This window comes from Gopherus evgoodei, unplaced genomic scaffold (assembly GCF_007399415.2).
Source record: "Gopherus evgoodei ecotype Sinaloan lineage unplaced genomic scaffold, rGopEvg1_v1.p scaffold_33_arrow_ctg1, whole genome shotgun sequence".
NCBI lineage: Eukaryota > Metazoa > Chordata > Testudines > Testudinidae > Gopherus > Gopherus evgoodei.
The window spans coordinates 3379099-3405245 of record NW_022060005.1 but is presented as its reverse complement, the minus strand read 5'-3'; the positions used below and the strand labels follow the sequence as shown (position 1 = coordinate 3405245).

Below are 26147 nucleotides of genomic sequence, written 5' to 3'. Positions count from 1 at the left end.
TAACCCCAAGCTTTAAACAGTCCCTTGGAGGATCCACTTCTCAGTGGGCCAGACCCTCCCAAGGGGTCCCACTCTTCTGCAAGGGGAGGCCACTCGGCCTCACCACCTCCTGGAGTGAGCCCCTGGGCTCCAGCCTTGCTGCTTCATGCCCTGAGCTCTGCCCAGGGAGTCCAGCTGAGCCAGACCCCTGGGCAGAGACCTGCCCACTCTGCAGGGCCTAGTGCATTGGTGGGTGTCAGCTGTTCAGTGCTAGGGGCTCCCCTTGGCTTTCCAGATCCTCCATTGATTCGAGTCAGTTTCAGCCAGTCCTCTAACAAGACAGGCAGCAATGTGACACCCCTCCTCCCCACATCTCTCCTGTGCTGCCCCAGGAGCAGGATTAACCTTCCTGCACCCACTGGGTAGCACTGCAAAGCACTGGGGAAACTGAGGCATGCATTAGCATTGGAAAAAATAATACAGAAAATTCCCACTTTGTCACATGGAGGCCAGGGGTGAGGGTTGGGGAGCAGAGGGGAGGCTGAGTGGGGAAGGGATCTGGGAGGGAATAGGGGAAGGGGAGGCCAGGTGGGTTGGGACTTGAGAGGCACTGGAAAAGCTAGGTATAGTGGGGGTTGGGGAGGCCAGGGGGCACTGTGGGAGCCGTGTGGGGTGAAGGTTGGGGGACAATGAGAAGTCTGGGTGAGGTGGGGGTTGGGTAGCATGGATTGCTGGGGAGACTGGGTGGGATGGAAGTTAGGGGGCAAAGGAGGAAGCCAGGCAGGGTGGGGGCTGAAAGGGGCAGGAGGACTGGAGAGGGTGGAGGGGGCGAGGGTTGGCGGGGGACAGGGGAAGCTGGGTGAAATGAGAGTTGGGGGACACTGGGAAAGCCAGGCTGGGGGCAGGCCGGGTGAGATGGGAGTTAAGGTGGGCATGGGAGAGGCTGGGCAAGGTGGGGTGGAGAGAACACCAGCAAGTCCCCTGTCAGGCTCTGGGGAGTCAAGCCCACTCCTTCCTCCATAGCTCCGGACATGTCGGCACAGCCACCTTGATGTCCCTCAGCCAAGGGGCTGGCCAAACACCGAGGGGCCCAGCAAGGACGCTCCTGGCCCGCGCTACCTGCCCCCGGTGACTGGCCTTGACCCTTTCACTATGTGACTGACGTGTGAGCCAGGCTGGCTGGTGGCTCCCTCCCCCAGAGGGCTCCTAGTGTGGCCATCACGAATGCACATGCATGGGCACCTCTCAGGGCCCTCCCTGCTAACTGGGGGGCCCTGCCATGCTAGGCAGAACCTCAAAGAGTTCTGCCGGCTTAGGCTTGTTGCCTGGCATTTCCACGTCCCACTAGCCCTAGCCCTTGTCTACACTATGGGGTTGGGTTGAATTTAGCTGCATTAGGTCGATTTAGAAATGACCAGGTCCACACAACCAATCCCATTCCATTGACCTAAAGAGCTCTTAAAATCAACTTCTGTACTCCTCTCAGACGAGGGGAGTAGTGCTAAAATCGACCTTGCTGGGTCAAATTTGGGGTATTGATGGTATTGGCCTCCAGGAGCTATCCCAGAGTGCTCCATTCTGAATGCTCTGGACAGCACTTTGAACTCCGATGCACTAGCCAGGTACGCAGGAAAAGCCCCGGGAACTTTTAAGTTTCATTTCCTGTTTGGTCAGCGTGGCGAAGTCAGCAGCACTCAGCAGTAGAGGTGAGCATGCAGTCCCCCCAGAATCACAGAGCATAGAATGTTTTTATGCTCCCCCTATCATCTCCGTCCCTCAGGTTATCACAGATTAGAAGGCAAAAAAATGCACTTGCGATGACATGTTTGCCAAGCTCCTGCAGCCCTCCCGCACTGATAGGGCACAGCTTAATGCATGGAGGCATTCAGTTCCAGAGGCCAGGAAAGAAATAAGTAAGGCCATATCTACATCTAAAATTTTGCAGCGCTGGTTGTTACAGCTGTATTGGTACAGCTGTATAGGGCCAGCGCTGCAGAGTGGCCACACTTACAGCAACCAGCGCTGCAAGTGGTGTTAGATGTGGCCACACTGCAGCGCTGTTGGGCGGCTTCAAGGGGGGTTCCGGGAACGCGAGAGCAAACCGGGAAAGGAGACCAGCTTCGCCGCGGTTTGCTCTCGCGTTCCCCGAACCACCCTGCAAACCGCAGGGAAGGAGACCTGCTTGCTCGGGGTTCCGGGAACGCGAGAGCAAACCGGGAAAGGAGACCAGCTTCGCCGCGGTTTGCTCTCGCGTTCCCCGAACCACCCTGCAAACCGCAGGGAAGAAGACCTGCTTGCTCGGGGTTCCGGGAACGAGAGAGCAAACCGGGAAAGGAGACCAGCTTCGCCGCGGTTTGCTCTCGCGTTCCCCGAACCACCCTGCAAACCGCAGGGAAGGAGACCTGCTTGCTCGGGGTTCCGGGAACGCGAGAGCAAGCCGGGGAAGGAGACCAGCTTGATTACCAGAGGCTTCCTCCTTCCATGGAGGTCAAGAAAAGCGCTGGTAAGTGTCTACATTGGATTACCAGTGCTGGATCACCAGAGCTGGATCCTCTACACCCGAGACAAAACGGGAGTACGGCCAGCGCTGCAAACAGGGAGTTGCAGCGCTGGTGATGCCCTGCAGATGTGTACACCTTCAAAGTTGCAGCGCTGTAACTCCCTCACCAGCGCTGCAACTTTCTGATGTAGACAAGCCCTGAGTGCGAAGAGTGGAGGCAGGAAGCGATGCTGAGGCTAATGGGGGAGCAAATGGACATGACTGTTGCCGGCAGATAACTGCCTGAAGCCAAGCAACAGCGGGGGGGAGGGGGTCCGTTGCCTGGTGTGCCGCGCCAATAAACACACCAGAGTGGAGAAGCAAACCAAATTTATTTGAGATCTCAAAGCGGTGCAGGGAGAATTACTCAGATCAAGCATGTCTAAAACAAGCAGTCTGTTCCTTTATATCCATGAGAACTTTTCTCACTGACTAACAATCCCCCGTTTCCCCTCCCTCTTCTGCCCAGCTGCAGCATGCTCTTCTCACACATTTCTTTGTTTCCCCCCTCCCTCTCCCCCTTTCTACTGCAGAGACATGTATGCTGTATCTAAAAGTGGCCTTGAAACTTGCTTTAGCCTAGCTTCAATGTATTACAGCAGAGAACTGGCTGTTACAACCAAAAACTAACTGCTAACATTACATTTTTGCAACTATTAGTACATTAGGTTACACTAGGTTACACAAAGTGTTGAACATGGAGGAACAATGGTTCACTAAGGCCTACAACAGGAGGGCTTCATTGACACTTGTGATCTACTACTTTCTAAATTTATACCTGGTGACACCAACATGATGAAATGTCTGTTGGGGGAGCAAACGTATATGATGAAGCTTCTGTTGGAGCTGCAGGAAAGCCAACAAGAGCACAGAACCCCGCTGCAACCACTGTATAACTGCCTACCTTCCTCCCCATGTTCCAGAGCCTCCTCACCCAGATGCCACATGGGGAAGGGGGCGGGAAAGGAAGCTCCGGGCACCCAGCCACTCCACTCCGGAGGATGGCCCAAACAACAGAAGGGGGTCATTCAAACAGTTTGATTTTTAGTGTGGCTACAATAAGCAATGTGGCCTTGTCCTTCCCTCCTCCCCCACCCCACCGTTATCATTATCCGTTATCTCATTTTTTTAATTAATAAAGAAATAATGCATTGGCTACTTGGATCACAGCAGCCCCGACAGTAGACTTGCTCACAACAGCAGCGGTGACGGTGAGCTGAGCAGGCACCATGCTTGCCGTAGTATGGCGTCTGCATGGGTAACCCAAGAAAAAAGACACAAAACGATTGTTTGCCATTGCTTTCACAGAGGGAAGGGCAACTGACGACATACCCAAAACCACCCACGACAATATTTTTGCCCAATCAGGCATTGGGAGCTTAACCCATAATTCCAATGGATGGCGGAGACTGCGGGAACTATGGGATAGCTACCCACAGTGCACTGCTCTGTAAGTCAGTGCTAGCCACAGTAGTGAAGACGCACTCTGCCAACTTAATGCGCTTAGTGGGGACATACGCAATCAACTGTATAAAATCGATTTCTAAAAATCGACTTGTATTAAATCAGCCTAATTTCATAGTGTAGACATACCCCTAGTTCAGCACCCGCTATGCCCGTCATTCTCCTTGTAGAGATTATTTTGCCTGGGCAACTGTACCGGCAGGAGCCCTCTCTGCCAGTCTAAGCTGTATCTCCTCCAGGAGGGTTTGCTGATATAGCTACACTGGTGTCCAAATGACATCAGGACCAGAGAGCGTTCCTTTCCCTGTGTTTGGAAGGCAGTGCAGCCCAGTGGATACAGCTCTGGCATGGGAGTAGAGACCACTGGCGGCTCATGACTTTTGTGTGAGGTGATGCACCAATCACCTTCCAGGGCAGTGGTTGTCAAACTGTGGGTTGCAACCCAGTGCTGGGTTGTGGAATGTAAGGCACTGGGTTGCAGTGGCTCTGGTCAGTACTGCCGACCAGACCATTAAAAGTCCCATCAGCGGTACTGCCTGGCTAAGGCAGGCTAGTCTCTTCCTGTTCTGACACCGTGCTGCGTCCCAGAAGTGGCCAGAAGCAGGTCTGGCTCCTAGGCAGGGGGGCCACAAGGCTCCGTGCACTGCCCCTGCCCTGAGCACTGGCTCCACTCCACATCTGGGGAGGCGGGGGGGGGGGGCAGGCAGTGCCTGCAGGCGACAGCTACATGGAGCTGCTTTCATACCTCCACCTAGGAGCTGGACCTGCTGCTGGCTGCTTCCGGGGCGCACTGCAGTCCACGGTGCCAGGACAGGCAGGAAGCCTGCCTTAGCACCTCTGCTGCACCATTGACCAGAAGCTGCCCAAGGTAAGCTCATGCTGCAACCCTGCACCCCAATCCCCTTCCCCAGCCCTGAGCCCCCCCAAACCTGAAGCCCCTTCCCAAACCTCTCATCCATGGTCCCACCCCAGAGCCTGTACCCCCAGAGCCTGTACCCCCAGCCCAGAGCCCCCTCCCACACCCTGAACTCCTCATTCCTGGCCCCACCACGCAGCCCTCACACCCACACCCCAACCCTCTGGCCCAGCCCTGAGCCCCTGCCACAGCCCAAACCCCTCATCCCCAGCTCCGTTGGTGGGGTATGCGTTTCACTACTGGCAAGAGGGAGTTGGGATAGATTTCAATTAAATCACAAGCACGTCTTTTGGCCTTGTGTTATCTTATTGCATATACTACTTCTGGACGAATTCTGCGCCAAAAATTAAAAATTCTGCATATTTTGTTTGTCAAAATAATGCAATATAATCATGCCAGTTTCAATTATCTTGTTAATTTATTTAAACTACAACACAAAAAAAGTCACAATAACTATTCAGCATTTCCTAAACATGAAAGTTAAATTACAAATACTAGGGAACCAATACCCTGCATTCCAGTTTATAATTCTGGCTGGCTACTTTGGGAAGTCCTTGGTTCTGATTGTCCTGAAATGTTACTGACTGCTTGATAAACGTTTTATTTGCCCTCAAAGTCTTTTTTTTTTTTAATGGATAAGTAAAATAGATCCTGACCTGTAATTAACCCCATTTTGCCACTCTGGCACAGGAAAAAAGTGAGACAGAACCTAGATCTTCCTAGCTGAAGATTCCCTCACTGTTATTTATAATAAGGCTCCTTTCCACCACTCTGGCAATGTAAAGGAGCCTTAAAACTTTTACATGTGTTTTATGCACCTGGGGGAATTGACTAAGAATGGGAACAATTAACTGCCTCATAGGACAGAACCTCCCTCATGCCTACCTCCAAACAACCCGAAGCCCTACCCATCCAGGCCAGGTGAGCGAGAGGGACAGAGTCCTGCCATGTATGCTCACATGCCCAGCCCCCAACCCCGCCATGGTGATTTATGCTTCTGTCTGCTGCTCTGACTGTGGGGAATGTGTCCCTGCATATTTCTTTGCTTCCCCATTTTTCTGTGGGGGAGCAAATAAATCTGCAGACAATATGAATTCTGCCCCCTCTCAGTGGGGGGCAGAATTCCCCCAGGAGTAATATAGACAAGAGTTACTGTCCTTAAATCTGTATGTGTACAAAATGTATTTAGTGGCTTTGGGGAATTCTTGGTTAGGCTGCACCTCCTGGGCCTGGGCTGATGAGCCACCACACCTCAGGATACCTGGGTTCTATCCCTACCTCTGGCATGCTAGGTGACCATGGGCAAGTCTCATCCCCTTTGTGCATCACTTTCCCCCATATGTAAAAGCAGGATAACAATCTTGCCCCTCCCATGTAAAGTGTTCTGAGATCTGCAGCTGGAAAGCGATAGGAGTGTTTACCCCCATGCTGCAGCTGAGGTAGTGATGGCCCGAGACTGACTCTGCCCTAGATCACCCAGGCGTCTTACACCTGCGTACCAGCCCAGGCTGTGTTCACACCCCTGCTCCCTTGCAAAGCCTTTCTCTCCACCCACCGCAGCACATGGAGCTTTATATGCTGTGTCTGGGCAGGACCCCAGCCCCTGTCCCCCGAAGGACCCACAGCACCTAGTCTCGGTGTGAGGGGGTCCCCAGTCCCCGATGGGCTCCCAGCCTCAGTCTCCGGGGGATGCATAAGCCTGAGCTCAGGAGCGAGCCCTGGAGCTGCTTTCTCACTAACAGCCAAGGAGAGGGTACATACGGCAACTGTGCCCTCACTAGACATGGCGTTGTTCGCTTCGCAGGGGCCAATGCACAAGCGCGGCAGCAGCTCCGCCTTGCAAATCGGACTCCGCGGCCTCTGGGCTTCCTGCTTCCTCAGTGCGCACGCGCGAGAGAAGTGGTGGCGGGACATGATACATGCTGCGCATGCGCTCGCCCGAGCGTCCATTTTTGAAACGACGGGGTGAGCGGCGCGCGCATCTGTCAGAGAGGGGACCGTGCAGGACGACGCTTCCAGCAGTGCGCATGCGAGAACACCATCTCCGGACGTAGAAATGGGGGCGTGCTTACGCACGCGCACAACAGATTAGCGGGCAAAGCCCTGGGCGGAAGGGAGGCTTCGGAACCCCTTCTCGCGCTTGTGTGTCACCCCTGAACGCAGATTAGCGCATGCGCAGTTCGCCACCGGAAGCTCTTCTTGGCCCTCTAGATCATAAGAGCCTGGGAAACCCCGTGTAGAGTTCTCTTTCTTGCGCTGGGCGCTGGCGGAGCTAGCGCCATGTGAGTGCCGGGGGGGATGGGATCGAACGGAACGTGCGCGGGGCCGGGGTCCCGCGTGTGGGGCGACGAGGGGAGGTTCTGGAACCCTGGGGCGGCGCGTTGAGCGACCGGGGGTGGGGGTGGAACCCCCGGGGCGGCGCCAGGGGGGCGGGGTGGAACCCCGGGGCGCGAGGGGCCCGGCGTCTGGAGCCCCTGGGGATGTTTCCAGGTGCAGCCCCCCCCTTGTGGCCTGATCCCCACTCGAGGCGGGTCCTGTTCCTGCCGTGGAGACACCCCCCCCCATCTCCACCCACGGGCGCAGTGAGCCGAGCGGCCACCGCCGGACCCGTCGCCCTGCCCAGTGCCGGGGGGCGGGGGCGGAACTGACGTGCCCCATGGTGGAGGGGAGCCCGTAGGTCTCACTGGAAATATCCTGCGCCGGCCCCCTGGGTGGCTGGTGCCCCCTCCCCAGGCTGTGCGCTCCCCGCAGCAGCTACCCTGGAGACTGCTCCAGAGGTGTCATTTTAGGCAGCTCCCCCACCCCAGGGGGGACTGTTCCATGGGGCCCATCAGGGATTGCACACCCCCGTGGGGTGCTCTCCTTGGTGGGGACATTGAGGAGGGCTGCTGGTGAGGTGCAGGGGTTGCTCTGCCAGGGGACTGTGGTTTGGGGGTTCTGTCCTGTAGGGATGGGCATGGAATTGGGGTACCCCATATGTGGGGGAGTTGAGTGTGGGACATGGGAGTGCTGCATTGCCTGACTCTCCCTTCTCCTCTCTCCAGAATGACCGAGTGGGAGACGGCGCCTGCTGTGGCCGAGACTCCTGACATCAAGCTTTTTGGGAAATGGAGCACGGATGATGTCCAGATCAATGACATCTCCCTGCAGGTCTGGGGAGCCTGAGTGGGCAGGCCAGGATGCTTGGGGCTCTTCTCCCCCTCCCCCCCACGCAAACCCTTCATGCTCTCTGTATGCAGCGGATGGGCCTGCAGGGAGTGAATCAGGATGCCTGGGTCCCCAGCTTACACTCGCACCTTGTCAGGGAGGAGGCATATGGGGGGGTGGGGGAGGGGAAATACCTAGATCCTTCACCTCTCCTCACAGCTCATGCCCTCTGTGCACTGTTGTAGTGGGCAGGATAGGATGCCTGGGTCTGCCACCCCCTTGCTCTCAGACTGGCTGCCCCTGTCAGCAGGGTGTGTGTGTGGGGGGGGTGTCTCCCCATCCTTGGCCCCCTGCTGAACTAGTCTCTCTTCCTGGCCCAGGACTACATTGCGGTGAAGGAGAAGTATGCCAAGTACCTGCCCCACAGCGCCGGGCGCTATGCAGCCAAGCGCTTCCGCAAGGCTCAGTGCCCCATCGTGGAGCGTCTCACCAACTCCATGATGATGCATGGCCGCAACAACGGCAAGAAGCTCATGACCGTGCGCATCGTGAAGCACGCCTTCGAGATCATCCACCTGCTTACTGGGGAGGTGGGCTGCTGGGGCGGGGGTGCTGGCTGTTCTGGCCAGACGGGTGTGTGGGAGGGAGGGTTTGGGGTCTGGGCTCTGTGCATGTGATCTCAGCTGGGGTTGGGGGGTTGGGTTATGTGGGATCTCTGACTTGTCCATGCAACTCTCTGCAGAACCCCCTGCAGGTCCTGGTCAACGCCATCATCAACAGTGGGCCCAGGGAGGACTCGACCCGCATTGGCCGTGCCGGCACTGTCCGGAGACAGGCCGTGGATGTGTCCCCACTGCGCCGCGTCAACCAGGTACACCCCTCCCTGGCCATACATGTGTGCACAGCATGCCCCTCCATCCCTGGACATGACTTCCCCCTCCCCATACAGCTGTGCCTAGTGCCTACTCCACAGTGCGTATGGGCTGGGCACTGCTGGCCACTGGCTCTAGGCACCTGGTAACCCCTCTCTGCCCCCCAGGCCATCTGGCTGCTGTGCACTGGAGCCCGTGAGGCCGCCTTCCGCAACATCAAGACCATCGCCGAGTGCCTGGCTGACGAACTCATCAATGCTGCCAAGGTGAGAGATGGGGGCAGGGCTCCTCTCCCTTCCCCTCCTCTGCGCACCTGCCTGCGCCTGGCCCATCGCGCTGGGAGATGCCCTTGTCCTCTGCTCTGAGTGGGCAGGCAAGTGCTGGGCTCCCAGACAGCACCTTGCCTAGCTTTGTGCTGTCTGGAGTCCGAGGCCTGGCATGTGGCTCCCACAGCTCACAGCTCAGCCCCTTTCCTGCAGCCTGCTCTGCCCTTCATTGCTTAGGGGCTGGCTGTGCACGGGGATGGTCCCACCAATGCAGCCACTCATGTTGACTGACTGATGTCAAAGGTCTTCTATGCCACATAGCTGCTTCCCCTCTGGTGCATTGCCAGCCTGGGTCACTGCTGGGGTGTGACTGTGCCCCCTGGGGGCTGTGTGGATAACTACACCCAATGGAGGGGAGATTCTCCGGCTGCTCCCTGGCTTTGAGTCTGTGTCCGTAGCAGTGAAGGGCTGCAGGACTGCTGCTGCCCAAGGGCCTCCAAGGGTCCCCTTTCCTGGCCTGCCCCTGGCAATTGGCATGAGCCTTTGACTGAGCCCTGCTGGCAGAGCCCTGCCTTACAGTCATTCCCTCTGGTGCAGTGCTGTCCCCATTGGAGGGTGCCCCCTGTGCCCTAGGGGGTGCTGAGCTGGCTCTTAAGCTGCGGGGGCCTCCACCATGGGGGGAAATCTCACCATCTCTCCCCCTCCCAGGGCTCCTCCAACTCCTATGCCATCAAGAAGAAGGACGAGCTGGAGCGTGTGGCCAAGTCGAACCGTTAAAGCTTCAGGAACCACCCCAATAAACTCTGATTCCACTCACCCCCCTGTGTGTCCTCTCTGAGCTGCTGGGCCCTGCCTGCGGGAGGAGGGAGTGAGCCCTGCTTGATGCTGCCCTTCCATGACCACCTCCCACCCTCTTCTGTGCCCTGCTGTGTTGCCACTTGCCCATCCCCCCCCCCCCGCCCTCCCCCCATCTCCAGCAAGGGCATCTCTTGCATGGAGAGGTGTGGGTTGCATGGAGAGGTGTGGGTGGCAGTAGGTCTCCCCTGAGTGGGCTTGGGGTTAGTGGAGAGCTGCAGCTGGCTCCAGCTGTGTGTGCCTGGGTGGCACTGCAGAGATCAGTGAGATGGAGCAGGCTCTACTGCCCATCTCTGGGGAGCAACTGCTTGCAGGCCTGGTCTGCCCCCTGTGTCCTCTGATAGCTGCCCCTGGGGACGCACAAGGCATAGATGAGCTGGGAGCTGGCTATAGGGCCCTGCTCTGTTCGTCACTCTGCTCAAGAAAAGCTGGGGGAGCATGAAGAGTGGGGGCCCCCTCTTGAAATGGAGAGTCACTCCCCTCTGCAATGGGGGCAGGCCTAGCTCCCAGGGGTCCAGCAGGACTCCTCCACCCAGCCTGTAGTTGGGGCTGGATGCTGATCTCTGTTCCCAGGGACTGGGGGGTGCCATGTAGGGCATGTCACAGAGCAGGGAGGAGGCCCGGGGTGATTGGGCTGGAGGGGAATGGCTAATTGGCCATAGGCGAGGGTGTATTTTGTGTGATGGAACCAGTCCCTCCAGGCAAGGCTGGTCAAGCCAGTCGGGCTGGCCCAGAGGCTGGGACAAGGAGCCTGTTGCTCCAGAGCAGGTTTGCTGGGCTGGGCCTTGGCCTCAGTGCAGGCTCTAGGCCTGTTGGAGAAGAGCCAGGGCTCCCTAGACTCGTTACATAGTGTGGGCAGATCTGACCTCTGGATGCCTGCCTGCTAGACCAGCTGGGGCTGAGGTGTCTGCCCGCACCACCAGCTCCTGGCCAACCTCTCCAGCCGCAGGGCATCCAGACCCTCCTGCTCAGCACTTGCTCTTTGTCCAGCCTTCACAGCTTGGGTCAGGGCCCCTGGCAGGCCCTGTGGCATGGCTGGGAGAGGGCCTGCTCTATGCACACCTCTCTTCTGCTCTGCCCAGACCCGTAGGGCCATGCGCAGACCCGTACAGAAGGAGCTAGCTTCGGAGAGGGGGTAGCAGCTGCCTTTTCAGCTCACATGTGGGGCCCATGGCTTTCTCTGCTGTGCTGCCCACAGCGTAGAGTATAGTCACCTTAGAGGGACTGGAGCACTCCAGGGGTTAGATTCACTTCATAGGGCTGGTCCTAAGCTGCCAATGTGCCACATGGGGCTGCTGTTGTGTGGGGGCAGGACTTGTTAGGAGGCACTGCAGGAAGCAGGGCAGGGGTTCAGCATGGGGTACTGGTCTCCATGGAGTGGGGCAGGGAGCAGCACAGGGGCTCAGGAAGGGTTGCTGGGCTGCAGGGGGCAATGAGGGGGGGCTCAGCAGGGGGTGCTGTGTTGCAGGGAGTGGTTGGGGGCTCAGCAGGGGGTGCTGTGCTGCAGGGAGCAGTTGGGCTCAGCAGGGGGTGCTGTGCTGTGCTGCAGGGAGCAGTTGGGCTCAGCAGGGGGCGCTGTGTTGCAGAGAAGGGTGGGGGGCTCAGCAGTGGTGCTCTTGCAGAGAGCAGGGTGGGGGACTCAGCAGGGGCACTGTGCTGCAGGGAGCGGTTGGCGGGCTCAGCAGGGGGCACTGTTGCAGAGAGCAGGGTGGGGGGCTCAGCAGGGGGTGCTGTGCTGCAGGGAGCTGTTGGGCTCAGCAGCGGGTGCTGTTGCAGAGAGCAGGGTGGGGGCTCAGCAGGGGGCTCTCTGTTGCAGAGAGCAGGGTTGAGGGCTTAGCAGGGGGTGCTCTGTTGCAGGGAGCGGTTGGGGGCTCATCAGGGGGCGCTGTGCTGCAGGGCACGGTTGGGGGGCTCAGCAGCGGGTGCTCTTGCAGAGAGCAGGGTGGGGGGCTCAGCAGGGAGTGCTCTGTTGCAGAGAGGGTGGGGGGCTCAGCAGGGAGTGCTCTGTTGCAGAGAGCAGGGTGGGGGGCTCAGCAGGAGGTGCTGTGCTGCAGGGAGCGATTGGGGGGCTCAGCAGGGGGCACTGTTGCAGAGAGCAGGGTTGGGGGCTCAGCAGGGGGTGCTGTGCTGCAGGGAGTGGTCAGGGGCTCAGCAGGGGGCGCTGTGCTGCAGGGCACGGTTGGGGGGCTCAGCAGCGGGTGCTCTGTTGCAGAGAGGGTGGGGAGCTCAGCAGGGGGTGCTGTGCTGCAGGGAGCGGTTGGGGGGCTCAGCAGGGGGCGCTGTGCTGCAGGGAGCGGTTGGGGGGCTCAGCAGCGGGTGTTCTGTTGCAGAGAGGGTGGGGAGCTCAGCAGGGGGTGCTGTGCTGCAGGGAGCGGTTGGGGGGCTCAGCAGGGGGCACTGTTGCAGAGAGCAGGGTTAGGGGCTCAGCAGGGGGTGCTGTGCTGCAGGGAGTGGTCGGGGGTTCAGCAGGGGGCGCTGCGCTGCAGGGAGCGGTTGGGGGGCTAAGCAGGGGGCACTCTGTTGCAGAGAGCAGGGTGGGGGGCTCAGCAGGGGGTGCTGTGCTGCAGGGAGTGGTCGGGGGCTCAGCAGGGGGCTCCATGCTGCAAGGAGCGGTTGGGGGGCTGAGCAGCGGGCGCTCTGTTGCTGAGAGCAGGGTGGGGGGCTCAGCAGTGGGCTCTCTGTTGCAGAAAGCAGGGTGGGGGGCTCAGCAAGGGGTGCCGTGCTGCAGGGAGTGGTTGGGGGGGGCTCAGCAGGGGGCACTCTGGCTGGGTGCAGGGGGCGGTGAAGGGTTAACCCTGGCAGAGCCAGCTACTGGTCGCATTCCTGGCCAGTAGCCACAGGAAGGGAATGTGGTGGCACCGGCTTGTCGCCCTGGCCGCACCCAGCCCCACAAGAACTGGGCGGGCTGGGGCGGCAGGGCGGGCACTGCTAAGGGAAATGCTCCCTGCGGGGGGCAGTTTCCAGAGCCCGGGAGATGCCAGGGCCAGCAGCACCAGGAGCCAGGAGGAGCAACCTGGCAACCCCAGTGCACCTGCTGCAGCAACATCCCAGCTGTTACCAGGCCTGGACCAGGTGAGCCTGACTCTACATGACCTGAGCCCAGGGCTGGGCTTCCAGGGCCTGGGGCTCAGGACTAGGGGGTACCGAAAGCTCTATGGCGGCGCCCAGGGCTGGAATAGCAGCAGGGGCAGGATTGAGAGGCACCAATAGAGCTGGGGGGATTCCAGGGGTAGGATGGTGGGGGGAGAAGCAAAGGGGTAGTATAGCGGAGGGGGGGGAGAGGGGTACTGGCAGATCTGAGGGGAGCCCACAGCTGGGCTAGCAGGGGCTGTGGGTTGAGAATGAGGGGCACTGGCAGGGCTGGGGGGATCCCAGGGGTAGGATGGTGGGGGGAGAAGCAAAGGGGTAGTATAGCGGAGGGGGGGGGAGAGGGATACCGGCAGATCTGAGGGGAGCGCACAGCTGGGCTAGCAGGGCCTGTGGGTTGGGAGTGAGGAGCACTGGCAGGGCTGGGGGGATCCCAGGGGCAGGATGAAAGAGTGGGCTTGACGGCTACTAGCAAAGCTGTTTCGGGGAGCCCAGGGCTGGAATAGCAGAGGGGGCAGGATTGAAGGGCACCAGCAAAGCTGGCGGGGAGCCCAGGCCTGGGCTCGCATGGGGCTGTGGGTTGGGAGTGAGGGGCACCGGCGGTGGGGGGTGGTCAAGGGGCACCAGCAAAGCTGTTCGGGGGAGCCCAGCCCTGGGCGAATGGGGGCTGTCAGGAGTGAGGGCACTGGCAAGGCTGGGGGGCTGACCGTGATGTGCTTTGGGGGGTGTGTTCCCTCAATGCCTCCCTTTTCCTTCCCCTCCCACCTCCCGCTGGCTGGGAGTGTCTGGCAGCTCCATGCCGATGCCCTAGCCCCAGGTGGCACCGTATCGGGGTGACTCCAGATTAGCTGGGGAGCGGCCGATAGCCTCCCCGAGGAATTGGGCGTGCACGGGGTGGCGCCCAGCTTTGCCAGCCATGGGGCGCGTTATCTCTACCGGGTAAATATTGTCCTTTCTCCCTTCCCTCCCCAGAGACGTCAACGGGCCAGGCCGGGATGTGCCTGCCGGCTGGCACTTTAGCCTGAGGGACCCTGCTCACTGCACCTCCGCCTTCACCTTGGCATGGCCACACCAGAAGTGGGGCTGGGGGGGCCCCAGGGCACTGAGCTGGTGAAGCAGGGGCCCTGGGGTGCTGAGCTGGCGGAGGGGGAGGCCTGGGGCGCTGAGCTGGCAGACCGGGCATCCTGGGGCACTATGGAGGAGGATGAAGACAAGGCATCCATGGACTGTGTGATCTGCTTCTCGCCCTATGATCGGTTGTTCAAGGTGCCCAAGTTGCTGGTCTGCGGGCACACCTTCTGCCTCGAGTGCCTGGCACGCATCAACGTCTCCTCAGAGCAGGTCAACGCCATCAGCTGCCCCATGTGCCGGGAGCTGACCTCCTTGCCCACCCGCAAGGGCCTGCCTGGCCTGCCCACCTGCCTGGACCTGCTGGACCAGCTGCCCCTGGAGCCTGTTGCCCCCAGCAGCTCTGTGCGCTTCAGCCGGCGTCGGGGGCTGCTGTACGTGCCGGGCTGGGGACCCCGAAAGGGCCGGGGGCTGGCGCTACCCAAGCAGGGCCCTGCCCTCAGCACTGTCAGTCTGAGCGTGGACGTGGGGCGGCCAGCACAGCGGGGTGTGGGTGGGGGCCTGCAGGGGCTGGGCTGCTCCAGCTGGCCCTTTGCTGTGGCTGTGGCTGTGGCTGTAACTGTCACCGTGGGGCTGGTGATCTCCGGCGTCTACATCTTCTTCATGCTGCCAACGACCTACGGGCTGGGGCCAGGCGGGGGGCTGGGCAACACCACCTGGCAGGTGCCCTGGCCCAATGGCACTGCTGCGCCGGCGCCGCCCAGTGACAGATGGCTGCTGGCACAGCCCCCCCAAGATGGGGCTATGGGGCTGGCTGGAGAGAAGGCATCTGCACTGCCTGGTATCAGGAGGAAGAGACGAAGAGGCCTGGGCCCCCAGCGCTGAACCCAGCAAAGAACTGACATGTGGCCCAGTCCCCCTGTGAGCCCTGAACCCCCAGCCAGGAGGTGGAGGCTGGGCCACAAGCAGAAAGGAGGGACACCCCCACTGCTTCTTTCAGCTGCCTCCCCCCAGGTTTTGGGGCTGTGGCTTGGGGGGACAGAGGCTGTGGGCCCTGAGGAGACTGTACCCTAGATGGGGTCCATCGAGGGGGTTAAAGGCCCCGTTTTGCTGCTAAAGGGAATCAATGAGGGACCCCCCCCACTCCCAACACCAGCTCCCCACGTTTCTCCCCTCCCCCCCTTCATTAAATGATTTTATTTTTCATATGTGAAGGCTCTGGAGGGTCTGTGGCAGCAACAGAGGAAAGCCACAAAGGGCTCACTTGACCTTACACGAGGGGAGGTGGGGGCTGGGAGGCAGGACTCCTGGGTTCTAGCCTGGCTCTGGGAGGGGACTGGTGCCTAGTGGTTAGAGCGTGTGTGTGTGTGCGCGCGCGCGCGCTGCTGGGAACAGTTTGTGCTCAATCCCCCACCCACCTCCTATGCGCCCAGTGTAGGGAGGGTTAACAGCACTTTCTCCCCTTAGCCCCAGGGGCCCAGCACTGGGAGGTTTCCTGCATAGGGCTGGTTCCTGGGGCCCACCCACAACTCCACCCTCATCTGTCCAGTTCCCAGCAACTGGCCTCCTGACCTCAGCTAGAAGAGGAGGGGCAAGCCTAGCCACTGGAGTGCCAGCCTGCACCCAGCCAGGCGTCCTGGCTCCTAGCCCCCTACTCTACCCACCAGCCCCCACAGCCCTCCCAGAGCCAGAGTAGAACCCAGGAGTCCTGGTCCCAAGCCCCTGCTCTAACCACTAGACCCCATGGCCTCCCAGAGCTACAAACAGGACCCAGGAGTCCTGCATTCACTGAGTGCACCCTGGAGCTCTACTCCCTCACAGGCAGAGCTCTGCAGGCACGGCTGGGAAGTCCTAGGTTAGGCAGATTCCTGGCAGCTGGGAGCCCTAGAGGGCTGTGTTGGGGTGTGTGGGGAGTGGAAATGTCCCCTCATGCACACAGGGGTCCCAGTGGGTTAGAGCAGCGGGGGCTGGGAGCCAGGACTCCTGGGTTCTTTCCCTGCTGTTCTCAGTTACTCAGCCAGCCCCTATACCCAGGCCCAGGGCTGAGTGGGAGTTATCTTTATGGGGCTCACTGTCCCTCAGGCTGGGGTGGGGGTGGGGGCCTGTCTCATGGGCTGGGGGTTTCTGGGAGAGTCACTGTTGTTGGGGGTCGTCTGTCTCCAGGGAGCCTGGCGGGGTGGGGGAATGTCTCTGGGACTGGGGGTTCCTGTCTCTGGGGCTGGGTGGAGGCTGGCTCTAGGGGGCTCGTGCGCTCGCATAGATTTTAAGGCCAGAATGAACCACTATGCTCACTGAGTCTGACCCGTTGAGCTCTGTCCTGCTGCATGTCCTAAATTTGTGACCCATGCGTGCTATGGCGTGTGTTGTGCTGTGTATGCTTTGTGTTCTCATATTGTGCTGCCCCCACAGAGCAGCCGCCCAATGCCACATCTAACAACCACCAGTGCTCCCTGGCATATTCGCTCTCCATGTGGGTCTGCTCTCTTGCCCTTCTCATGATGCCTGTTCCTGAGACTCAGATGGGGACAGTCTGAACACTGATAGGATCTAGTTAGGAAACATCTCCCGGCCCCGACTCCAACGGCTCTGAGCCCAGCTCAGATGGGAGCTATCGGGAGAGCCATGGGGACCACCAGGGTCCGGGGGGGCCAGCTGGAGCGCTCCCCGTCCCCCACAGCCCTAGCAGAAGCACAGGGCTGAGGCCGTGTCTATCCGGGCAGGAAGAGGCCCTCAGGAGTAGCTGTGGCTGGGGAAATGGCTGTACGCTACAGTCAGATTGCGGGCTGGCCACCGGCAGAGCTCTCCATCTAGAGCCACCTACTCAGAGCAGGGCTCAGATACCAATGTCAATCCCATCCCCTCGCGAAAGCCCTGTCTATCTCTGGGAGAGAGTGACCCTGCCTCAGGCAGCTGTATCCCCCCTTCCAGTCAGTTAGGGTAGACAGAGTAACCTAACTTGACCTGACTCTGTGCACAAGGTATCCAGGTCTGCATGGCCATTCTTACGGGTAACCAGAGCTGGTCATCCCTTACAGCTGGGATGCCTGCGGATGACAACATCCACTGCTGATTGTGCTATACAAGCTGACTGTATTCTATGCACGATGCTCCTACTGTATCTGGGAGTTGCTAGAGCTGGTGTTACACCGTGATCTGACTACAGAGCCTCCAGGTGCGGCTGTGACCTCCAGGGTCAATGTACGCAAAAGGAAGCAGATGAATTTTGCACATAAACAACACAACTGCACACAATATTAACCAGATCCAGTTGTTCACTAAAGTGCAACTGAGAAACCAGATCTGGTTGTACACTACAGTCTGACAGTACATTACAGTAACCAGACTCGTCTGTGCATTACATTTTGATAGTACAGACAAGTAACCAGACCCAGTTGTGTGCTACAGTCTGATTGTACATACAAGTAACCAGATCTGGTTGTGTGCTACAGTCAAACTGCACTCACATGGAACCAGAGCCAGCTGTTCACTAGTTTAAACATACATGTAACCAGGTCTGGTTTGGCACTCCAATCCAACTGTACCAGACCCACATGTGCACTACAGTTTGACTGTACTTACAGGTAAATCAGACCTGGTTTTACACTACAGTCTGACAGTACATTACAGTAATCAGACTCACCTGTGCACTACAGTTTGATCGTACATACAAATCACCAGATCTGGCTGTGAGTTACAGTCTGATTGTACTTACATATAACCAAACCTGGTTCTAGGCTACAATAATACTGTACATATGAATAACTAAATCCGGTTGTGCACTACACCTTGACTGTATGTCCCAGTAACTAGATCCGGCTGTGCATGACTGTACGTTGGGGGCCAGCAGGTCTGACTCTGTGCTACAGTGAGACTGCACACCTTGCTGGTGTGCTCAAGGGGTAACTTTCCCTTCTCGATTCACCCTGCCCTCCCCACATCGCCTTGGTTATAAGCAGCTGCCCCCTCCCACCTGACACTGCCCCAGCTAGAGCCACTCAGGATACATCAGGCGAGGTGCACATTTTACTCTGCACCTGGACATCACTTGGCACCCAGATCTTGTATGGGGGAAGGGAAGATGGACTGATACAGAGAGATTTTACAAGCTAAGAGATGTGATGGGAGGGGAGAGGGAGGGGGAAAGAGACATTATTTAGCTCCACCCCTTCCTGGGTCCCGCCCCCTTCTCAGGCCCTGCCACCTCAGAAGTCATTTGTAGAGCAGGTGGACGCGGCTGCCATCACAGTTGCTGCGGCCCAGCTTGTCGGTCTGCTCAGAGACAAGGCAGCGCACCAGAGGCAGGCTGGGTTGGTAGAGGGTGGGCACGGGCCCAGCCGCATTGGTGAAGTGGTTGTCGGTGGCACAGCCATCCCGCGAGGAGGGGTTGGAGGGGCGGCGCCGGGAGCGCAGCTGCTGCCGGTCCTGGAGCTGCTGGCGGAGCTCAGAGACGCGCTCCTCCTTCTGCCAGAAAGAGGGGGAAGGGTGAATGAGTGTAATGCCTCCCCTACCTCCGAGTGGGTGATGAGCCCCCTTCCCTCCCACCCCCCTAAGTCCCCAGCTTCTGAGGAAGGTGGAGCAGAGGACATCATCAGTGTAGGGTTCTGGTGTCTCACCCCCACTTTATACCCTGCACCGCATAATCACAGTATGGGAGCACCCCATCAGGTTCCTGCTGCCCCCCGTGCTACCACCCCAACGCGGGACAGAGGATCAACCCTCACCTCTGCAATGATCTTCTCCAGCTCCCTGTTCTCCTTCTCCAGCAGCCGGGATTTCTCCTCCTCATTGTTGTTGGTGGATGAGCCCGTTTTCATGGTATCCTGCTGCTCTGACTGCCACTCGCCCCTGGTGATCAGACGCCGCATCTGCAACAAGCGCCCCCAGTGACTATCAGGGACAACAGTACACCGGGACCACTGACTCCCAACCACCACCCCTGCCGACTGTCAGAGACAAGACTACACCCAGAGCACTGACTCCAATCCCTCCTCCTCCTGCCGACTGTCAGAGACAAGACTACACCCGGAGCACTGACTCCAATCCCTTCTCCCCCTGCCGACTGTCAGAGACAAGACTACACCTGGAGCAGTGACTCCCAACTCCCCTCTGCTGACTGTCTCTCAGAGCCCTGACTGCCAACTTACTCCCGTCCCCCCCCCGCCGACTGTTGGAGACAAGACTATACCCGGACCACTCATTCTCAAATACCCCCTGCCAAATGTTGGAAGTCAAGACTACACCTGGAGCATTGACTCCCAACTACCTCCTAACTGACAGTAATAATACTACACCCAGAGTGCTGACTCCCAACTATATTCCCTGACTGACACTCAGACACAATACCCCAACACTATACCTGCCCCCTGATTGTCAGAAACAACAGTTCATCCACAGAACCAACCCCCAGCTGCCCCACTGACTGTCAGAGACAATCACCTCAATGCTATACCCAGAAAAAATCCCCTGAAAACCCAACTACTCTATCCCACTCTGCTATCAGACAAGAAACAACAAGCCAGTAGTGCACCTGACAGAGAGACCCCAGACCTACAGCTACCCCCTCAACTGAGTCAGTCAAAGAAAACACCCCAATGCTACACCCACAGCACAGACCCCCAACTCCTTCCTCTGGCTGTCAGAGACAACATCACAATGCTAACTCCAGACCAAAGATTCTGAGCCTCCTGTGCTATCCCTGCACCAACAGTCAGACAGGGAGAGAACAGCCCAGCACTTTCCCAGTGCGGAGATCCTGACCCCTGTCCCTGCAGGTGGGCAGGGGTGGGATGGGGTGGAGTCATACCTTGGGCACGAAGAGCACCACCAGGGTGATGTAGGAGGAGAAGACGATGGCCAGTGAGGTGAAGGCAAAGGCTGCGTCCTGCTGGCTGTTCAGGATCATGGTGACGGGGGCGGTGATCAGACACAGCACCTGTGGCACAGCCGGAGCCAGTGGGCGGGCAGGGTCACTGTGTGGGGAGGGGGAAACGGAGAGACCTGCCCCGACACCTCAAACCCGCTCCATGTGGCTACTCCCCCCACACACACCTCACACGGCTGTGGCACAACATGGAGGTACTGAATGCGCATGCACTGTCATAGCTCAGAGGGATGCTTGGGGGTCACAGTGGGGTACAGTCAAGCATCGGGGTGCAGTGGAGCACACTCACTGCCATGTTGTAAAAGTCCATTGCCACAGCATAGTGGGGAGGTTTGGGGGTGCACTAGGGGGCTGGCGTGCAGTGGGTCACAGTGGAGCGCACTCACTCACCACCATGGTGGGGAGGTTTGGGGGGACAGTGGCCCACAGCAGGGCATACTCACTCACTGCTGTGGTGGGGAGGTTTGCGGGGGCAGTGGGTCACAGCAGGGCATGCTCACACACCATTGTGATGGGGCGATTTGGAGGGGCAGGAGGAGGCTGGGGGAGCAGAGGGTGTGACGAAGTGGGGACTTTCCCTTGTTATGTTGTATGAGAGTCTTACTGTTGAGCCTGTCAGTTTTACTGTTTTGCATGAATACTGTGTGTGCCTCAGTTTCCCTGGGTGCTGCATGAATACCTCAGTGGTGGGAATAGGGGTGTGTGACTTTGGCTGAGACCTCTGGGGCAGCTGAAGCTGCTCCAACTGCTTGCACATGTGCTATGACTGGTGCCCTTTGTAACCTGAGACCCTGGATGGGGATGCAACCAAGTGTCTTAGGTGCAGGAGCTGGGGGGGGTCGGTCGGAGGTCAGGCGCTGGAAGCTGAGAGTCTGCTTGGGGGGACTGGAAGAGGGGGAGTCCAGGGCTTCTGGCCCACGACTCCCAAAGCTGGACTTGGCTGAAAGTCACTGATTTCTGTGATAGCAAGCTCTGTTCTATGCTGTGTTCCTGTCGACTAATAAACCTTCTGATTTACCTGCTGGCTGAGAGTCATGTCTGACTGCGGAGTTGGGGTGCAGGGCCCTCTGGCTTCCCCAGGAGCCCTGCCTGGGCAGACTCGCTGCGGGAAGTGCACAGTAAGGAAGGGGATGCTGATTACTCTGAGGTCAGACCCAGGAAGGTGGAAGCTGTGTAAGCTTCTTGCCCTGGAGACAGTATGCTCAGAGAGAGGATGCTTCCCCAGAGTCCTGGCTGGCTTCATCCGGAGTAGTTCCAGATCATCGGCCGGTGACTCCGTGACAATGGGGAGGTTTGGGGGGCAGTGGGTCACAGCAGGGCACGCTCACTCACTGCCGTGGTGGGAGGTTGGGGGGGCAATGAGGAGGTTTGGAGGGGCAGTGGGTCACAGCAGGGCACGCTCACTCACTGCCGTGGTGGGGAGGTTGGGGGGGCAATGAGGAGGTTTGGAGGGGCAGTGGGTCACAGCGGGGCACACTCACTGCCGTGATGCTGAGGTTTGAGGGGCAGTGGGTCACAGCGGGGCACACTCACTGCCGTGATGCTGAGGTTTGAGGGGCAGTGGGTCACAGCTGGGCACATTCACTGCCGTGATGCTGAGGTTTGAGGGGCAGTGGGTCACAGCTGGGCACACTCACTGCCGTGATGCTGAGGTTTGAGGGGCAGTGGGTCACAGCTGGGTACACTCACTGCCGTGATGCTGAGGTTTGAGGGGCAGTGGGTCACAGCTGGGCACACTCACTGCCGTGATGCTGAGGTTTGAGGGGCAGTGGGTCACAGTGGGGTACACTCACTGCCGTGATGCTGAGGTTTGAGGGGCAGTGGGTCACAGCGGGGCACACTCACTCACCGCCACGTTGTAGATGGCCATGCCCACAGCTCGGTGGTCATTTATTTTTTCAGTGGAGACGCTCTTGGTCTCGTAGGCCAGGAAGATGCCCAGCAGCAGCAGCAGCCCCTTGAACCCATAGAATATCCCTGTGTGGGGCAGGGGGGATGGGTCAGACCTGTCAGGGGGCTGGAGATGAGATGGGGACACGAGAGACTGGGGGGGGATGAGGGAGGCCTGCAGAGGGAGGGAGGTGGGTGGGAGGGGACAGGACAAGAGCGGCCCCCACCCCAGGGGGCAGGCAGCTGTCGCTCGACTATCCCAGGATCACTCCGCGCAGACACTGCCCTCCCAGCTGAGCCAGGGCCCCTTTCCTCCAAACACTGCCCATCCCCCACATGAAACTGGGCCCCCTCCCACACTGAGTCAGCAACCCTCCCCTCAGATACCACCCATCCCCGTGCCCAGTGCCCCAGCTTACCCAGCCAGGTGTTCATCTTGGTGGAGCTGCAGTGCTCCAGCTGGGGCAGGATCGAGACGTCAATGTCGGTTTTCGGTTCCTCTTTGGTGAATTCCTGCAGCGACGGAGGGCAGAGGGGTGAATGCCGGGGGGCAGGTCAGAGCCCCCAGCCAGGGCCCCTGGGGCTGCGAGCTTCCCTGCTGTGCACCTCCAACGCGGAGACCCTGGGGCCACAAACTTCCCCACTGTGTCCCCCCAACATGGGGACCCCGGGGCCGTGAGCTTCCCCAACACGTGCCCCAAACATGGGGACCCTGGGGCCACAAACTTCCCCACCACGTGCCCCCAACATGAGGATCCTGGGACCATGAACTTCCCCACCACGCGCCCCCAACATGAGGATCCTGGGACCATAAACTGCCCCACCACGCGCCCCCAACATGAGGATCCTGGGACCATGAACTTCCCCACCACGCGCCCCCAACATGAGGATCCTGGGACCATGAACTTCCCCACCACGCACCCCCAACATGAGGATCCTGGGACCATGAACTTCCCCACCGCACGCCCCAGACATGGGGACCCTGGGGCTGTGAGCTTCCCACCGCGCGCCCCAGACATGGGGACCCTGGGGCTGTGAGCTTCCCACCGCGCGCCCCAGACATGGGGACCCTGGGGCTGTGAGCTTCCCACCGCACGCCCCAGACATGGGGACCCTGAGGCCGGGAGCTTCCCTGATGCACGCCCCCGACACGGGGCCCCTGGGGCCGCAAGCTTTCCTGCAGCAGCGCCATGTCAGGGCTGTACCTCGATGGTGCGATGCAGTGGGTCAATGATTTGCCAGACAGCCAGCACGACCACGTCCAGTCCCACCAGCAGCCCCACGGTGGCGTACAGCTTCCAGGGCTCCAGGGTCTGCCAACCATGCAGAGTTAGCGTCGCAGTCCAGCACCCCAGCACACTCCCACAGTGCCTCCCGGCGACCCCTAGCCCCCCCACCCACAGTGCCCCCCCAGCATCTCCAAGCACCCAACACACCGCCTTCCAGTGACACCCCAGCACCCGACACACTGCCCCGTTACCCCCCCGTGACCTTTAGCAGCACCCCCCACATCCCTCCAGTGCCTCCTAGCACCCCCCATGGTGCCTCCCAGCAACCCCTAGCACCCCCCTACAGCGCCTCCCAGTGCCCCCTGCTCCTCAGGTCCCCCAGCAACCCCTACACAGTGTCTCCCAGTGACCCCACTCAACAGTGCCCCCAGCACCCCTTTACTCCACAGTGGCCCCAGTGCCCCCCACTCCCTGCAGCCCGGCGCCCTCTCACCTTGCGTCTCTCCTTCTTCTCCTCTTTCTTGGTGAAGACGGTGTGCACCCACCAGATCTTAGTGAACATGCTGCCATAGGCCAGGCTGAACCCCAGCCCCAGCAGCCAGAGCCGGGCCTGCCAGGGATCGGAAATCAGAGTGAGAGTGCCCCCTGCTGGGCCCCTCCCGTCTTCAGCCCTGCCCCTGCCCAGGCCCCATCTTCAGCCTTGCCCCTGCCCCTCCCTGCTGGGGCCCCATCTTCAGCCCTGCCCCGCCCCTCCCCCCTGCTGGGCTCCCATCTTCAGCCCTGCCCCCGCCATCCCCCACTGGGCCCCTCCTGTCTTCAGCTCTGCCCCAGCCCACTGCTGGGGCCCCATCTTCAGCCCTGTCCCTGCCCGCTGGGGCCCCATCTTAAGCCCTGCCCCTTCCCCCTGCTGGGCCCCCCATCTTCAGTCCTGCCCTGCCCCCTGCTGCAGCACCCCATCTTGCGCCCTGCCCCCACCCTCCCGCTGGGGCCGTCTTCAGCCTTGCCCCCGCTGGGCCCCTAGTTTTCAGCCCTGCCCCTGCTCCCTGCTGGGCCCCCTATCTTGCACCTTGCCCGCCACCTTCAGCCCTGCCACCTTCTGGCACCCCCTGCTGGGCCCCCCATCTTCAGTCCTTCACCCAGAACCTGCTGGGCCCCTGTCTTCAGCCCTGCCCCCTATCTTCAGCTCTGCCCCATGCCGGCACCCCCTGCCAGGCCCCTCATCTTCAGCCCTGTCCCCTCACCCCCTGCACCCTAACTCTAGCCCTCCCCATCGCTCTTTGCCCTCATCCCCCCATTCACAGAATATCAGGGTTGGAAGAGACCTCAGGAGGTCATCTAGTCCAACCCCCTGCTCAAAGCAGGACCAATCCCAACTAAATCATTCTTGGTCCTGGGCCCTCCCCGCCCTGCTGTGTCCCAGCCCTAATGCCCTGCCCCACCTGGCAGACGAAGGGGAAGAGCCCAGACCCAATGTGGTAGCCATCCAGCCCCAGGGGGAAGACAGCGGCCAGCGCCAGCGTGCAGCCCACGGCCGTCATGTTGTTGAGATAGGGCTGGGAGTTCTGGATGTACCTGCAGAGCAGATATGGTCATCACCTGGGGGATGCACCAGAGCCCAGCTCCCGCCCCCCCCAGAGACTGGCCCCTCCAAACGTTGTCATCACCTGGAGGGTGGGGGCTACAGCCCAGCTCCCACCCCAAGATGGGAGGCGTCGGGGATAGCCTTGGGGCAGGGGGACACTCACCAGAGGTGTCCATTGTAGAGGTGAAAGGCAGGCAGACGACGGCCAGCCTGACGCCTAGGTGGGGGGTAGCCGTAGGCCAGGGGAGTGGACGGGGCACTGACTGGACATGCCCGTTGTAGATGTTGAAGGCCAGGTAGATAATGGCCAGCAGGATACCCAGCCTGGGGAGTGGGAAGTAGCCGTGGGGCAGTGGGGGTGGGGGCACTGACAGGATGTGCCCGTTGTAGATGTTGAAGGCCAGGCAGATGGTGGCCAGCAGGATGCCCAGGCTGGGGGGTAGCCGAGGGGCAGTGGGAGCACTGACCAGACATGCCTATTGTAGGTGTTGAAGGCCAGGCAGACGACAGCCAGCAGGATGCCCAGGCTGGGGGGTGGGGGATAGCCGTGGGGCACGGGGGCGGAGGAGGCACTGACCGGACGTGCCCGTTGTAGATGTTAAAGGCCAGGCAGACGATGGCCAGCAGGATGCCCAGGCTGGGGGGTGGGGGATAGCCGTGGGGCACGGGGGCGGAGGAGGCACTGACCGGACGTGCCCGTTGTAGATGTTAAAGGCCAGGCAGACGATGGCCAGCAGGATGCCCAGGCTGGGGGGTAGGGGATAGCCGTGGGGCAGGGGGGCGGAGGAGGCACTGACCGGACGTGCCCGTTGTAGATGTTAAAGGCCAGGCAGACGATGGTCAGCAGGATGCCCAGGCTGGGGGGTAGGGGATAGCCGTGGGGCAGGGGGGCAGAGGGGGCACTGACAGGACGTGCCCGTTGTAGATGTTAAAGGCCAGGCAGACGATGGCCAGCAGGATGCCCAGGCTGGGGGGTAGGGGATAGCCGTGGGGCAGGGGGGCAGAGGGGCACTGACCGGACGTGCCCGTTGTAGATGTTAAAGGCCAGGCAGACGACGGCCAGCAGGATGCCCAGGCTGGGGGGTAGGGGATAGCCGTGGGGCAGGGGGGCGGAGGAGGCACTGACCGGACGTGCCCGTTGTAGATGTTAAAGGCCAGGCAGACGATGGTCAGCAGGATGCCCAGGCTGGGGGGTAGGGGATAGCCGTGGGGCAGGGGGGCAGAGGGGGCACTGACCGGACGTGCCCGTTGTAGATGTTAAAGGCCAGGCAGACGATGGCCAGCAGGATGCCTAGGCTGGGGGGTAGGGGATAGCCGTGGGGCAGGGGGGCAGAGGGGGCACTGACCGGACGTGCCCGTTATAGATGTTAAA

The 26147-nt window shown here is 60.0% G+C and overlaps 3 protein-coding genes across 5 annotated transcripts in view; 2 read left to right on the top strand and 1 right to left on the bottom strand.

The window, feature by feature from the left end:
• The first annotated feature begins 7071 nt into the window (after positions 1–7071).
• On the top strand, positions 7072–10000 carry RPS5 (ribosomal protein S5). Its single transcript, XM_030544147.1, has 6 exons — positions 7072–7180; positions 7943–8048; positions 8426–8635; positions 8788–8916; positions 9085–9183; positions 9892–10000. The coding sequence occupies exons 2-6, from the start codon at positions 7944–7946 to the stop codon at positions 9958–9960; spliced, it is 612 nt and encodes a 203-aa protein (XP_030400007.1). The 5' UTR covers positions 7072–7180; position 7943; the 3' UTR covers positions 9961–10000.
• A 2852-nt stretch (positions 10001–12852) lies between these two features.
• Positions 12853–15255, top strand: RNF225 (ring finger protein 225). The gene is made up of 2 exons (XM_030544144.1): positions 12853–13110; positions 14098–15255. Exon 2 carries the CDS (start codon positions 14188–14190, stop codon positions 15076–15078), a length of 891 nt encoding a protein of 296 aa, XP_030400004.1. The 5' UTR covers positions 12853–13110; positions 14098–14187; the 3' UTR covers positions 15079–15255.
• Positions 15256–17440: 2185 nt separating this feature from the next.
• The window catches only part of GABBR1 (gamma-aminobutyric acid type B receptor subunit 1), a 48172-nt gene continuing 39465 nt past the window's right edge, over positions 17441–26147 (bottom strand). Inside the window, exons 17-24 of one of the 3 annotated variants that reach the window (XM_030544061.1) lie at positions 24633–24765; positions 23687–23803; positions 23170–23277; positions 22384–22477; positions 21924–22051; positions 19997–20125; positions 18915–19058; positions 17441–18654 (exon numbers count right to left, since the gene is read on the bottom strand). In XM_030544061.1, the coding sequence (XP_030399921.1) occupies positions 18403–18654; positions 18915–19058; positions 19997–20125; positions 21924–22051; positions 22384–22477; positions 23170–23277; positions 23687–23803; positions 24633–24765 (1105 nt within the window). In that variant the 3' untranslated portion in view covers positions 17441–18402. The remainder of the gene's footprint in view (positions 18655–18914; positions 19059–19996; positions 20126–21923; positions 22052–22383; positions 22478–23169; positions 23278–23686; positions 23804–24632; positions 24766–26147) is intronic. The other 2 variants (XM_030544063.1, XR_003998002.1) reach the window with 2 other exon arrangements.